The sequence below is a fragment of the Dipteris shenzhenensis genome, chromosome 4, assembly GCF_047967505.1.
Source record: "Dipteris shenzhenensis isolate YYH24624 ecotype China chromosome 4, Dip_SZ_1.0, whole genome shotgun sequence".
Classification (NCBI taxonomy): Eukaryota; Viridiplantae; Streptophyta; class Polypodiopsida; order Gleicheniales; family Dipteridaceae; genus Dipteris; species Dipteris shenzhenensis.
Genome location: NC_141599.1, coordinates 26,737,981 through 26,751,406, shown reverse-complemented (window position 1 = coordinate 26,751,406; position 13,426 = coordinate 26,737,981). Strand labels below are relative to the sequence as shown.

The following is a 13,426-nucleotide window of genomic DNA, read 5'->3' as shown; positions in this document are numbered from 1 at the left end:
TTGTGTGGTGAACAGATGACAAGTGGTGGGCCTAGGCGTGGAGGACATATCCGGTGGTGTGTGCATTTGGGCATCATAGAGGGAGCATGCATACGTGTTCCACACATTTGGGTCAGAAATGGGGATAGGTGGCTTCCCCTCTAATAGAAATCCCCATCCAATGGTTGGGTCTTCTCCTCAGAACGATCGGACAATCTCATCCATCCTATGTGTGAGAAAAGCCTGTCTCTTACTGCGTGTCAGTTGTCGATAGATCCTCTGTGCTTCAGGTGGCGTCAGATGACTCAAAGTCTGCTGCTCTGTGAAGTAGGCTCTCGCGTGTATGCACTCGTCGTCGAACCAAGGGTTCTGAGGCATCTTCCCATCTCTGGCCCACCATCTCTGGCCCGACTAGATCGGGTCGTGGAAAAAGATTTGATAGTAGCGTCCTATACCACTGAGATAAGGGTGTCGGAGGCGCTGGTGAGGTCTATGTCATCTCCAAGTATAGCCGGGATCTCCCTGGCTAGATAGCTCATGTATACTGGGTCAAGAGCATGGTCAAAGTGGATCTGAGTGCGTGGGGGCATGGGGGGAGCTCTCCTTGTGGTTGGCGTGGTGGTGGCGATATGGAAGGTCAAATATGAGTGATCAGCTCCAAGTTGGGAGGGGGGGTAATGGCGAAATAGAGAGAGAGAGAGAGAGAGAGAGAGAGAGAGAGAGAGAGAGAGGGGGAGAGAGAGAGAGAGAGAGAGAGAGAGATTAACGTCTGCGAGAGGCCTCGCGGGCCTATGAGGCAAAGTGCAAATCCAAGAAGTACCTCATACAAGCCACTGAGGGCTGAAGCAAAGGGTTCACTAAGACCCTTGCTGAAAACTGAAAACTGAAAAACTGAAAAAACTGAAAGCAAAAGCTAACATGCTAACATGCTCAGCTAGTGAGCAAAGCAAAACACTAGACTAGAGTAGAAAGTAACAAAAGCGTGTCAGGCGCTTAGGGCTAGCACTTCTAGTACGTGCTCAGGTTCCATATACCCAGGTAACCTGGTGGCACTTTGATGACATGTGAGAAGCTCTCGTATCTGTGTCTGTCGAGTTGTCTCACGACGTGGGGGAGGGCGTCGTCTCCTCGATCTCTGGATCCGGTGGGCTACGTCAAAGGTGATGCCTCGTCTTGTGGCGGTTGCCTCTGAGAAGGGATTTGATAGGCCGAACCTCGATCGTGCGTACGTTGGGCTCTCTCTATATCGTACGTGGAGTGTGTGTCACTCGTCTGACCGAATCGTGGTGGACAGTCGTGCTACTACTGATCCATGATGCTCTCATCTCATCAAGCTCCTCTCCCTCAGCTACACTGGCAGCTGACTCTGATGCATAGAAGTCTGTGACAAAAGTCTGCGATCTGTCGATGGTACCCTCTGGCATCAGTCCATTTTGCTCTTTGGCTTGTCGCATCAGTGTGTTTCTCTATCAGTGCATCTCAAGCAGGTATAGCCCAACAAAGACCTAATCATAAAAATGTATGCACCATGTGAGTTGGACCAAAGCCATGCCCCTCCTGAAAGAGACAGTGATATCGTCCTCGGATCTCATAGTAGATCGGACAGACACATAGAAAATGCTCCTCCATCTTGATCTCCCCCATCTGGCATAGTGTGCAAGTCCTCTGCTCTGTGGGTATGCTTGCAACTCTCCCTGTCTCAATCCGCAGCTGATGTGATGAGACTCGTACCTGACCAATGGCGATCCTTAGTGCATGTGAAACTCTCCTCTCCTCAAGATACTAAGGTTTGATGACAAGACCGTGCTCTGAGACCCTCATGAAGTGATCATGGTAGAATTGGAGCTTGGTGGAGAGATCCTCTCCCCCCAAGCCCTAGATGTATGGAGCTGTAGGAGGTCCAACCGTATGATACGGTTGATCTCATCTCGTTGGATCATCTCGGGTGGTGCGTCCAGGCTGTACTGAAAGGGGGGAAGTCTGTCCATCTGAATGCTGTGACTACCAACCATGTGGATATCTGTGGGTACCATGCCGTATCAACACCACTCTCTGCTAGTCGCCTAGAGGACTCAAGTGCTAACCTCGGTAGTCTCCCTTGGGGTAAGGTCCAAACTTTGTGGAGGAATGTCATTGTCTGAAAGATGGGATCACCTGGAGAGGGGTCATGGCGAACTCTGCCTGTATAATCTGATGGGGGACTGAGGGTTTACTATGAATCATCTTGGATCCCATGGTCACCTACAATCTCTCAAATCTCTTCCACTCCGTGGCTGAAATATCACTCCGCCATAAAGGTGCTACGTACATAGCAGTTGGTCTCACCAGCGTGTCATAGAGCCAACCCTTCGTCGGGGGGTCCTGGAAGTGTGCCTGGAAGCATCGCCTCTCTAGTTGGGCCAGAGCACCCCGTCCTCATGTGAGTCGTGCGGTACCCGCATGGATCATCGTGAAACGTGGTCCAGTGAACACTATCCCCAAATATGTGTAGGACTGCACTATCTCCACAGGCTCGCCACGGTATGTGAAACTATGATGACGGGACGTTCCTCGTGAGGTGTTGAAGACCATAACCTTGGTCTTCCCAAGGTTAACTGTCAAGTCTCTCCCTGCAGAATACCTCCAGAGCCTCTAGATGTTTCCGCAGCCCGCCTACTGAGGATGATATGAGGACTATGTCATTGGCATACAACAATATCTGCACCATCAGGTCAGCCAGGAGCGAACCCTCTCCGCCTAGTCGATCGACAAAAGTAGACCTCCTAATTAGGCGAGAGCGTGGGACAGTGTCAAATACCTTACAAAAATATCTACGAAGCAAGTGTTCCTGCTGTAGGATTGAGATCTTCATCTAGAAAGATCTTGGTCCCCTTTAGTGCTGCCCGTGTACTCATAAGGGTGGATCTATCTGTGGCTGTTCGCAGCTTTACAACCAAAGGCCTCATTGGTGCATTTGTTTTACCCACTCTCCAGGCTTTTACTCCCATCTTCTCAAAGAGGATTTTGGCATCTGACATGGGGCTATCACCTACCGTTAGGCCTCTGACCAGCACATTCAAACTCTTGCTGTCCGATCCTTATTACCCCTTGTTTTTTGGTCGGGTGAACTTTCTTTTGTCCCCATAATGGAAGCCTTTCTTGATCTGAGCTGCTATGGGCCTCGGGATCCCTTATGGCGCAGCTAAACAGCCCCTAGGGCGGCTATGAAGCCTCGGGACTCACACCAATGGCCTTGGCACCCCGGCAACAAGGCGCCTCTGTTTCATGTCAGAGGAGAAGGGGCCCGCGATAGCTTGGAGGGCTCCTGTACTGGCGGGGGGCTCTCGTGGCGATTTGGGTGGGCAAGGCGTAGCTTAGCTTCTGCACTGGCAGCCAACACGCAGTAAGCAACAAGCAGCAGAACGGGGTGGCGCACATCAAGCGGCAAGCAAGAGAGGCACAAGAGAGGCGCAACAAACGTGGTAGGGGCGTGGAGAGCAGATGGAAGTACGAGAGGGGTGAGCAAGCGTAAGCGCGGAGAGGGAGCAGCAGCAGACGAGGCGCAAGCGGGCAGGCAGGGTGGGACAAGGTGGAGCTAGCGTTGAAGGGAGCGGGAGCATGGCGGGGAGCCCATTTAGGGTTAGGGTTAGGGCTAGGGCATCTAACCCTTTCCTTTATAGCACTCTATATGTGTTAGTGCTATGCACATGGAATCACATGATGTTGAGCGTGATCTCTCAACACCTTCCCTAAAGATCAACATCATGAAGTAGGCCTTCCCTCAAGATGATGATTCTGGGGAATCGAAGAAGGACTGAGCATTACATTTCATCACACCCCTTTAATGGGAATGTTCTTCCTCTGCGTCAAACCAAGAGCTTGTCGGTGGAGAGAGAGAGAGAGAGAGAGAGAGAGAGAGAGAGAGGCTAGGGTGAGAGGAAATGATACTCAAATGAAGACATTAGAAAGGCTTTCATTCATTCATCCAATATGATGTGAGAATTGAAGTATAAGCCTTTATAGACTAGGATAGACACTCTAGTACCAAGTGCATATGGGATAAGTCCCAAGATGACACGTGGCACTCACACATGAATCCCACTTCAACTCCTAGTACAACACACCAACACACACTCTTTGGCTATGATTTCTCCAGCATCCTCCTTCAGAGCAAAGAGTGTGAGACCCAACACGCAAGGAGTAGATCGATCCCCCCTTCACCACAATACTGTAAAGAGCAAGTCCAACTATCCAACACCTCCCGTGTGAGTGAGCTCTCGGTCAGCTTGCGACCGGCAAGGATAGACCATCACTCGTCACCCCCCTTACTTTGAACTGGGTGGTCAATAAACAATTTACCAAAGTAAAAGACAATATAATCAATTTTTAGGGACAACCCAGGGCAGAAAGAAAGAAAGAAAGAAAGAAAGAAAGAAATTTTATTAAAGTCTTCGGGAGACCGTGAAGGTCTATGAGACTAAAGATAACTAGTACAATGAGCATAACAGTGGCGGTCTCAAAACGGGCCGGCCAACCGTTTCTTCAAAAAAAGTTATGAAGGACGGTGTGTCTAGTCCTGGTACAAAAATGTGTATCTATCTCCAAATGATACAAAAAATGGCACAAAAAATGGAGTAGAAGGGGGGAGATACAAATATATATATATATATATATATATGCCTGTGGTGATCGTCAGAGGCCAATCATAGAGGGGCGGTCAAATGGGAGGCCGAAAAAAACCCTGCGATGGATGATTGGCCTTTGACGTCACGCGGCCTAGTCGAGCTCGGTCGTCGGGGGCGGCGGGTGGCCCTATGGTGAAGAACGAGAGCGACGGTGACCCCGGTAGGGCGGGCTGAGAGCATAGAAGGGATGTCATGGACCCGGATGTGTGAGTCTGTCCGCTGGCGCAGCTGTCGTGGGCCATGGCTCTAGCTCTCGCTCACGTCCGCGTCGTCGGCTAGACTGAGGAGAGGTATCCTGTGACTGGAAGAAATTAGTGATGGGTCGCTGAGTGTCCTCACGCTGTGTGGGCTGCGCATGCTATCGTGCCCGGAGAGATGCATCTCGGTGGCGGGTAATCTCATGTAAGAAAGTGGCTAGGCACCACTAGTCCCGGAACTACAGCATGCGTGGGAGGGGGCCGAATCCGTCGCGGAATAGGCAGTGGTACCGGCCTCGGATGGCATAATAGATAGGGCATCTGAAAGCAAAGTGCTCCTCTGACTCGATCTCCTGCAGGTCGCAAAGTGGGCAGATGCGGCCCTCTCGTTTGATACCCTCTACGCGTCCGCTCTCGATCCGTAATCGGTGTGACGAAACCCTAAACTGGCCGAGTGAAATCCGGAGCGCATGCGGTAGATGAATCTGTGTATAACCCGGGGGCGTGATGAAACCCTCCTGTGAGATCTGGAGGCAGTCGGCGATAGCAATCGAGCTTCACAGGAAGCTCGGGGTGAAGAAACCAAGTCCTCCAGGTGTGAAGCTGGAGCAGATCCTCTCGGATGATCAGGTTGACCTCTTGGTCAGTGGGGGAGAAAGGGGATGGTGGAGCGTCGAGGCTGTACTGAAAAGGAGGCAATCGGTCCATGTCGAGGCCCAGTCGGGTGAACCAGTTGGAAAGGCATCTATACCAACATCGCTGGTCCCCATCAGCGGATAAGGCCATAGAGGAGGATAAGGCTAGCCAGGGTAGGCGGAGGCGATCGTCGGAAGAGGAGCTGAAGTCCCTGACCCAAATACATTCATTTTAGAGGGACTACTCAAGGCTGAGAACCTTTATTGACTCAACAAAAAAGGACTAGTAGTACCAAACATCATCTAACACCTCAGAGAGGGATAGATCATCCAATGTAGCAGATAAAGCTTGCTCCTCAGTTCTAGTACGTTTTGTGGAACGTTGTCAAAGGCACGGAGCCTCGTCCTCGTGGTGAAGACAAATTAGCACAAGTCAAAGCTTGGGATGAGAAGAATCACAAGGCACTTGCGCATATTGGTTTGAGGCTGGCTGACAATACTTCATCATCTTGACCTCAATAGTTCAGCCAAGGAAACATGGAACAAGGTCATGAATATTTTCGTCACAACGCGCATGAGAAGCAATTGAATCTCTGCTTGCCATGTGGGAAAATTACTTCCATTGAAATTTTCTATCATAGAGAGACTCTTGTTGGGCTCCATGTGTGCAAGGCGGGTACTGAAGTGCTCCTGTAGGTGTTTCCAGCAACTTGTCGATGGCATGAAACGCTCCAAAATGTAAATGCGGCTGATCTAGGTGGCTGGTCGATAGCTGTAGGTGCTCCAAATGCAAAGGTAGGTCCCGAAATGTGTAAGGTGGCTTACCAAGGCACTCCGAAATGCTATAGCAGGTCATTAAACTGAAAGTCGGATGATATAGGTGTGTTAGAGGCCTAGAAACAGCTCGGAGGTGGCTCTGATGTAGGCGGCTATGCAGCAGCAGCACATAACACTCTGTTTTTGGCAATGGAGATCTCCAAAACGACCTGGGGGGTCCACATGTGTAGGCGAGCCGACCAGCAAGCTAACATGCTGCCAAGGGTCTAGCTATAGCTCGAAGATAGTCCGAATGAAGGCGGCAGGCTGTGGAGGTACAAAACAGATAACGGTTGCAAGGAGGAGGCGAATAGAGGCGAAATGAACTGGCTAGGAGAAGACATCATAGGACAGGTTTGAGCAAAGTTAGGGTTAGGGCTGAAGAGAGAGATGACGTGGTAGGACGGATTAGGGCAGCGCTGACCTGCTCTGATACCATGAAAGCAACATGGTGAGAGAGAAAAGAAAGAAAAGAAAGAAATATTAACGTTTGCAAGAGGCCTCGCGGGCCTATGAGGCAAAGTGCGAATCCAAGAAGTACCTCATACAAGCCACTGAGGGCTGAAGCAAAGGGTTCACTAAGACCCTTGCTAAGAACTAAAAGCTGAAAAACTGAAAGCAAAAGCTAAAACGCTGACATGCTCAGCTAGTGAACAGAATACTAGAGTAGCAAGGTAACAGGAGCGTGCCAGGCGCTCAGGGCTAGCACTCCTAGTACGTGCTCAGGCTCCATATATCTAGGTAACCTGGTGGCACTCTGATGAGATGTAAGAAGCTCTCGTATCTGTGTCTGTCGAGCTGTCTCGCGACATGGGGGAGGGCATGGTCTACTCGATCTTTGGATCCGGTGTGCTACGTCAAGGGTGATGCCTCGTCTCTGGCGGTCGCCTCTGAGAAGGGATGAGATAGACCGGACCTCGATCGTGCGTACTTTGGGCTCTCTCTGTGTCGCACGTGGAGTGTGTGTCCCTCGTGCATCTCTACCGCTGATCCATGATGCTCTCATCTCATCAAGCTCCTCTCCCTCGGCTACGTTGGCAGCTGACTCAAATGCATAGAAATTTGTGACAAAACTCTGTGATCTGTCGATGGTGACCTGTGGCATCAGCCCATGCTACTCTCTGGCCTGTCGCATCAGTGTGTCTCTCTGTCAGCGCATCTCAAGCAGGTAGAGCCCAACACAAACCTGATCGTGAAAATGTATCAACTGTGTGAGTAGGCCAAAGCCCTGTCCCTCCTGAAAGAGGCAATGATATCGTCCTCGGATCTCATAGTAGACTGGGCAAACACATAGAAAATGTTCCTCTGTCTTGATCTTCCCCATTTGGCATAGCGTGCAAGTCCTCTGTTCTCTGGGTATGCCTGCAGCTCTCCCTACTTCAATCCGTAGTTGATGTGATGAGACTCGTAGCTGACCAATGGTGATCCTGAGTGCATGTGAAACTCTCCTGTCCTCAAGATACTGAGGTCTGATGACAAGATCGTACTCTGAGATCCTCAGAAAGTGATCACGGTAGAATTGGATCTTGGTGGAGAGCTCCTCTCTCCCTAAGCCCTAGATGTATGGAACCTGAGGAGGTCCAACCGTATGATACAGTTGATCTCATCTCGTGGGATCATCTCGGGTGGTGCGTCCAGGCTGTACTGAAAGGGAGGAAGTCTGTCCATCTGAATGCCGTGGTTACCAAACCATGTGGATACCTGTGCGTACCATGATGTATCGACACCACTCTCTGCGAGTCGCCTGGAGGACTCTGATGCTAGTCTTAGTAGTCTCCACTGGGGTAAGGACCACCAAACTCTGTGGAGAAATGTCACTGTCTGGAAGATGGCATCAACCTAGAGAGAGAGAGAGAGAGATTTTATTAGAATCTTCGAAAGACCGATGGGTCTATGAGACTGAAAGAAAACCTGATACAAATCACAGTAAGGGTGGAACTACTAAACGAGCATCATCACCTGTGCTGAGTCCTAAGTCTGATCATACATAATCAAATACATCTGGGTGTGACAATGAAAAGAAAAAAGACTGGAGCGGGAGCAGAATCCTCCGTATGTCATGTCGCCCTGGCTGGTGCATAGCCGGTGATGGGATGCTGGCATCTGTCAAGGGGTGCCGTGCGTCTTGGTCTCCTGGAGGAGACTCGACGCAAGACCAGAGCCACTGTGACTCCCGTGGGGCGTGCCCCGGGTCTAAACAATGATGGGAGGTCCCCTAGAGTGATTTGTGTGTCCCCTCGATGCCTCGTGTGTCGTGCTACGGTCGTCAGGTCGGGGTCTCTGTCACGTCTGCGTCTAGAGACTGGACGATCAATATCACTCAATGGGAAGAACTCTGTGATCCTGCTCTGAGAGGTGTCTGGTGGTGTGGCCAAGCCCCGTCGCCTGAGTAAGTACTCTCTGTGTCGGACCCCCTCGTGAATGAAGGCCACTAGGCATCTTTGATCTGGGTAGGCGAGGAAACTTTAAAGGAGCCCGAAGCCATCTCTGAGAAGACAGTGGTAGCGGCCTCGGATCGCGTAGTACATTGGGCACCTGAGAGAGAGAGAGAGAGAGAGAGAGAGAGAGAGAGAGAGAGAGAGGAAATGATACTCAAATGAAGGCATTATAGAAAGGCTTTCATTCATTCATCCAATATGATGTGACAAGTGAAGTACAAGCCTTTATAGACTAGGCACACACACTCTAGCACCAAGTGCATATGGGATAACTTCCAAGATGACACGTGACACTCACACATGAACCACTACTAGAACTCCTAGTACAACACACCAACACACACTCTTTGGCTATGATTTCTCTAACAGTGGAGCCTTAACTATGGGACTCACAGAATGCCTGTAGCGCATCTAGGTGCCTCTAGAGGCACTTTGTAGAAGAAGATGATAGTACCGCATCATCTGCAGTTAGCAGGATTTGAATCAAGGAGCCAATAAGAGAGCATCCAAACCCCCCCCCAAGCATCTCCATAAATGTCTCAAGCTCGTCTATGTAGAGACCAAATGGGGTCGGTGATAGTGGGCACCCTTGTTTGAGCCAATAGTGCTCATGATCTCCTCTGTCCATCTAGCTCCTGCACGGACTTTGCCTGAAACCCTCTCGTAGAGTGCTATATCAAATATGATGGTCAGGTCATAATTCAGCTCCTGTTGTCATCTAATAAGGTGAGCCCTTGGTCCTATGTCAAAGGCTTTGCGAAAATCTACAAAGCAATAATATATCCTCTGCCTTTGTGCCCTAGCCTCCTTGATGACACTCCCGAGTGTGTGTGTGTGTGTGTGTGTGTGTGTGATCCACTTGGAATGGAAAGGAAGGGACTCACTCTCGGGCAACTCTTTGAGGGCAGAGAATCTCTTTTGGTCCAAAGTATTCCATCCACCTTTGGCCATACAAGAACCCCGTCGTTCTTATTTTCTCTCCTTCAAAGGCATTTCATCTGTGGCGGATGTACTTCAGGATGATGGCACAATTCTATCTTTTTCTTTGGCTGCTCGCAAATATGGCTTGGGATCTCATTATCGTCCTTTATGGCATAAAATTTCAGCAATGCTCCAACCGTACTTGCCGGTACCTCATTTAGAAATTCAGCATCGGCTTGAGGATTGGAGTTTACGCTCTCCTTCCTCATATGTCCGTCCTTAAAAGCTTTCACATATTACAGTGTCATCACTATATAAAGTGTTATTACCTCCACCTTGGATTTCCAACAGAGTAAATACTGTTTGGCATATGGATCGTCCAATGAAGTGGTGGAGGAAAAGGCTGCGTCTCCTTTGGCATTACAAAGTCCCTCTTCGACAACAGCTTTTCCTATGGCGAGTTCTCCTTGGCATTTTTCCATCTGGACAGTTACTCGCACACAGACATATTGCTTCAGCTGTTTGTCACCGATGCTCGCACTCTACTGAATCAGTGCTCCATATCTTTTGGTCCTGTCCAAACACTTCTGCACTCATTGCTCTCATCAGACAGAGGCTTCGACAACGATTTCCTACTGTCACTTTTGGCAGATTTTTCTGGTTGTTTGGATTTCATCCCCAGAGACAGGGTTTTGATTTATTTTTTGTATGGGTGCGATATTGGACCCTATGGACTTTATGGATAGATAGAAATCATAGAGTCTTTGGTGATCCACTATTTTCATCCTTTCTTTTTTTCAAACGATCTCTGCAACAATCATTCTACGATTGTTTTCAGACTCGTTTGATAGATCAGGATGTGTATACAGCTTATACTGAGATCTTTTGTTGAGTAGTAGCTACTTCGTTTTGAAGCAGCTATGAATGTAATTATTTCATCGAAATAAAAGATTTCTTCTCACAAAAAAGTGTGTGATCCATGGTCCCGTTGTCACATTGGAAACCAGCCTGTCCCTTTGCCCATAAGTCCCTGCATCTCTGCAAATGAGCTGGCCTCTATGTCAAATACTGATGCATATATCTTAGATATGACATGCCTGATCATGATGGTCCTGTAGTTCATGGGGTCCCCGGTCTTGTGAATGGGTGCGATGGTGTTGAGCGTCCAAGTATGTGGAAAGTCAAGACAGACTGCATCATTGAAGAGCTTTGCTAAGATCTGGGCTAGGATGTTTATCCCATATGCAATACCCTCATGATCTTTTGCTCGGCCATTATGGAGCTTCAATCCTACGTCTTTGACACTGTCCCTTGTGAAAAGAGTGCAGGAGGTAGGGTGAGAGGTCGGGAGCTGGTTGGAGTGGAATGTCATACAGTGTATGTGCATAGGTGTGCCTGATATGGGTGTCTTTGAGGGGTGACAAGGATCATCACTCAAGGAATTTTCGCCTAAAGTCCTCGGAGTTGTTGCTATAATTCAGTTTTTATCAACTCTCGCTTCGATGGACAAAAGCCTGCTTCTTCCGGCATACCAATCGGTGTTATGCACACATTGTCTCTGGTTCACTCGAAAGGTCATGTTTGGTCTCGAATTTGAGCTATTTTGTGTGCTAATCCAAGAACCCTGCTACAGTGTTCCAAGATTTATTTTATCTAGCTTCCAAGCTTTTGGGCTGGCTGTTCCTAGAGACTCTTCAGATTATTGCTACTATATCCACGTCTCTCCGCAATGTGTGCATAAGCTTGGCATTTCAAGAGCACGTGCTGCTCATCTTCTATTTCCCCTATAGGACAGATTTTGCATAATATTTCCTCTCTTGGAATTCTGGGCCGCATCCATCTGCCTCTCTCCACTTCTAGCTCATATGAGCTGGTCCTTATTTTGCAGCTTAAATGCTTTTGATATTGACATGTCTTCCCAAGATATTTCTGCATTGGATCGCTGTCCATCGGATTGATTCCCGTTTGTAAAACTGCGTTTGTGTTCCTGAGTCATGCCAAGCATTTTTTGCGCTACTAAGTCTCTGATTTCATCTGAATTTTTTGTAGTTCAGCAGCCTTTATTCCCCATAGCTCCATCCATTCCTCCCTATCTCTGTACCAGCCCATGGTCTTAGTGGCCTCCATTGCTTGTGGTATTCGGGTGCATCCTTCTTCTTAATCTTGTTGAGGTATCCCAGATATTGGCATAGTGCTTCTTCCTCCAGTGGGATCATACCTGTTTCAGCTAGAAAGACGGGGTATGGTGTCTGTGCCTTTACCCGCAATTCACCTATGATAAAGCGTAATATGCTCGGGAGAGCCTGGTACCCAGGCTGGGCATCCATTGAGAATCACTGTTTGCACAAGCATAGTATAGAACTGGGCAGGTTTTTGTAAATAGGGGGTTGAATCCTTGGTTTGGTAGCTGACTTTGAGTGAATTATGGTGCAGTCTAGGAGCTCTTTTGCTAGAACTGTGAAACCACAAACTTGTGGATGTGCCCTAGGGTCATAAACTGTTCTTTTTCTCCCCCTATCACAGTCCCAATGCCAGAGCAGGTCTTGTCAGATTGACTATAAATGCTAAGGGTAGGGCTGGAAGCTCAACCCAAACGGGAGCTTTTATTGATCTAGGAGAATGCAGGTTGAATGTTGGTGACCGTCTCTTAATGCAGAGAGGTTGAGTACGGATGGTCAAAAGCCCACTACTTTTAACACTGATGGTTTGTGAAATTACAAAAACAGAGAACGTTTTCTGAGATACCGAACAGTGCTAACAATAATGCCCTTCTTGATCTACTTACCCCAATCCAATTTCCCAAAAGGGCAGCAGGGAGAGAAGGGCGAGAGCGGGGGGGAGGCATGCATTGATCCAATGACTGAGTGAGACGACTCACATGGTTGATTGTGTGTTTCCTTTTTATCACCTGATGTTCTCTTCAGATTTGTTGGTGAGTAGTGTTGTTGGCAGACTCCAATCAGAATGTGCCATGCCTAATGTATAGAATAAAGGGTGTTCGTCTGGTATACAACTTTCTCAATCCCTATTGAATGCCTTCATAACTTCCCTGTTTAGGGTGTGAAAGTCTTGTTAAAAATGGTGTTTCGGAATAGAGTCAAGTGGGATTAATATTGACTCTGAGGAAGCACATCCATGAAACCAAAAACTCAATCCCTATTGAATGTCTTCATAACTTCCCTGTTTAGGGTGTGAAAGTCTTGTTAAAAATGGTGTTTCGGAATAGAGTCAAGTGGGATTAATATTGACTCTGAGGGTGCACATCCATGAAATAAAAATAGAAAATGTAAAGGTGGGGATCTGATTAATGAAGTTAAGCCATGACTTTGGGAGAGACCAGGCCAGTCAGTAATCTTAGTTAAACGGTTAAGGGATAATGAAAATCATTCTTGTATTTGCAATATCTCAGAAATGTACATCTTTATTATTCTTATTTTAATGAATATCTTAGGGAAATGCAAGAAGATGTATGAACTTCTGCTACTTTCATGCAGATCTGGTTACTTCTCGAAACCCCCGACTTTCAGCAAAGGGTACAAAATTATTGTGTGAATCGTGGACAAGAGCACTGGCTTAATCCCGGACCTCTGCAGCGTGCTGATCCACAACAAGCACTGGGTGGACATCTGATAGGGAAAGACAGGTACATCTACATGGGTCTCTGTGTTGCCCTTTACTTTGATGCTGTGTAAGTTGACCATCGTTCTTAAGGACCCTTGTATTATGATGAGGACTTGCCTTTTCTGGAACCTTTAAGATTGCAAGATTGCAGACTG

The 13,426-nt window shown here is 48.2% G+C and overlaps 1 protein-coding gene across 1 annotated transcript in view; it reads left to right on the top strand.

The window, feature by feature from the left end:
- LOC147902659 (mediator of RNA polymerase II transcription subunit) overlaps positions 1-13,426 on the top strand; it is a 182,867-nt gene that overhangs the window by 109,654 nt on the left and 59,787 nt on the right. Inside the window, 1 exon segment of the mRNA XM_087373683.1 lies at positions 13,145-13,293. Within this exon segment, the coding sequence (XP_087229809.1) occupies positions 13,145-13,293 (149 nt within the window).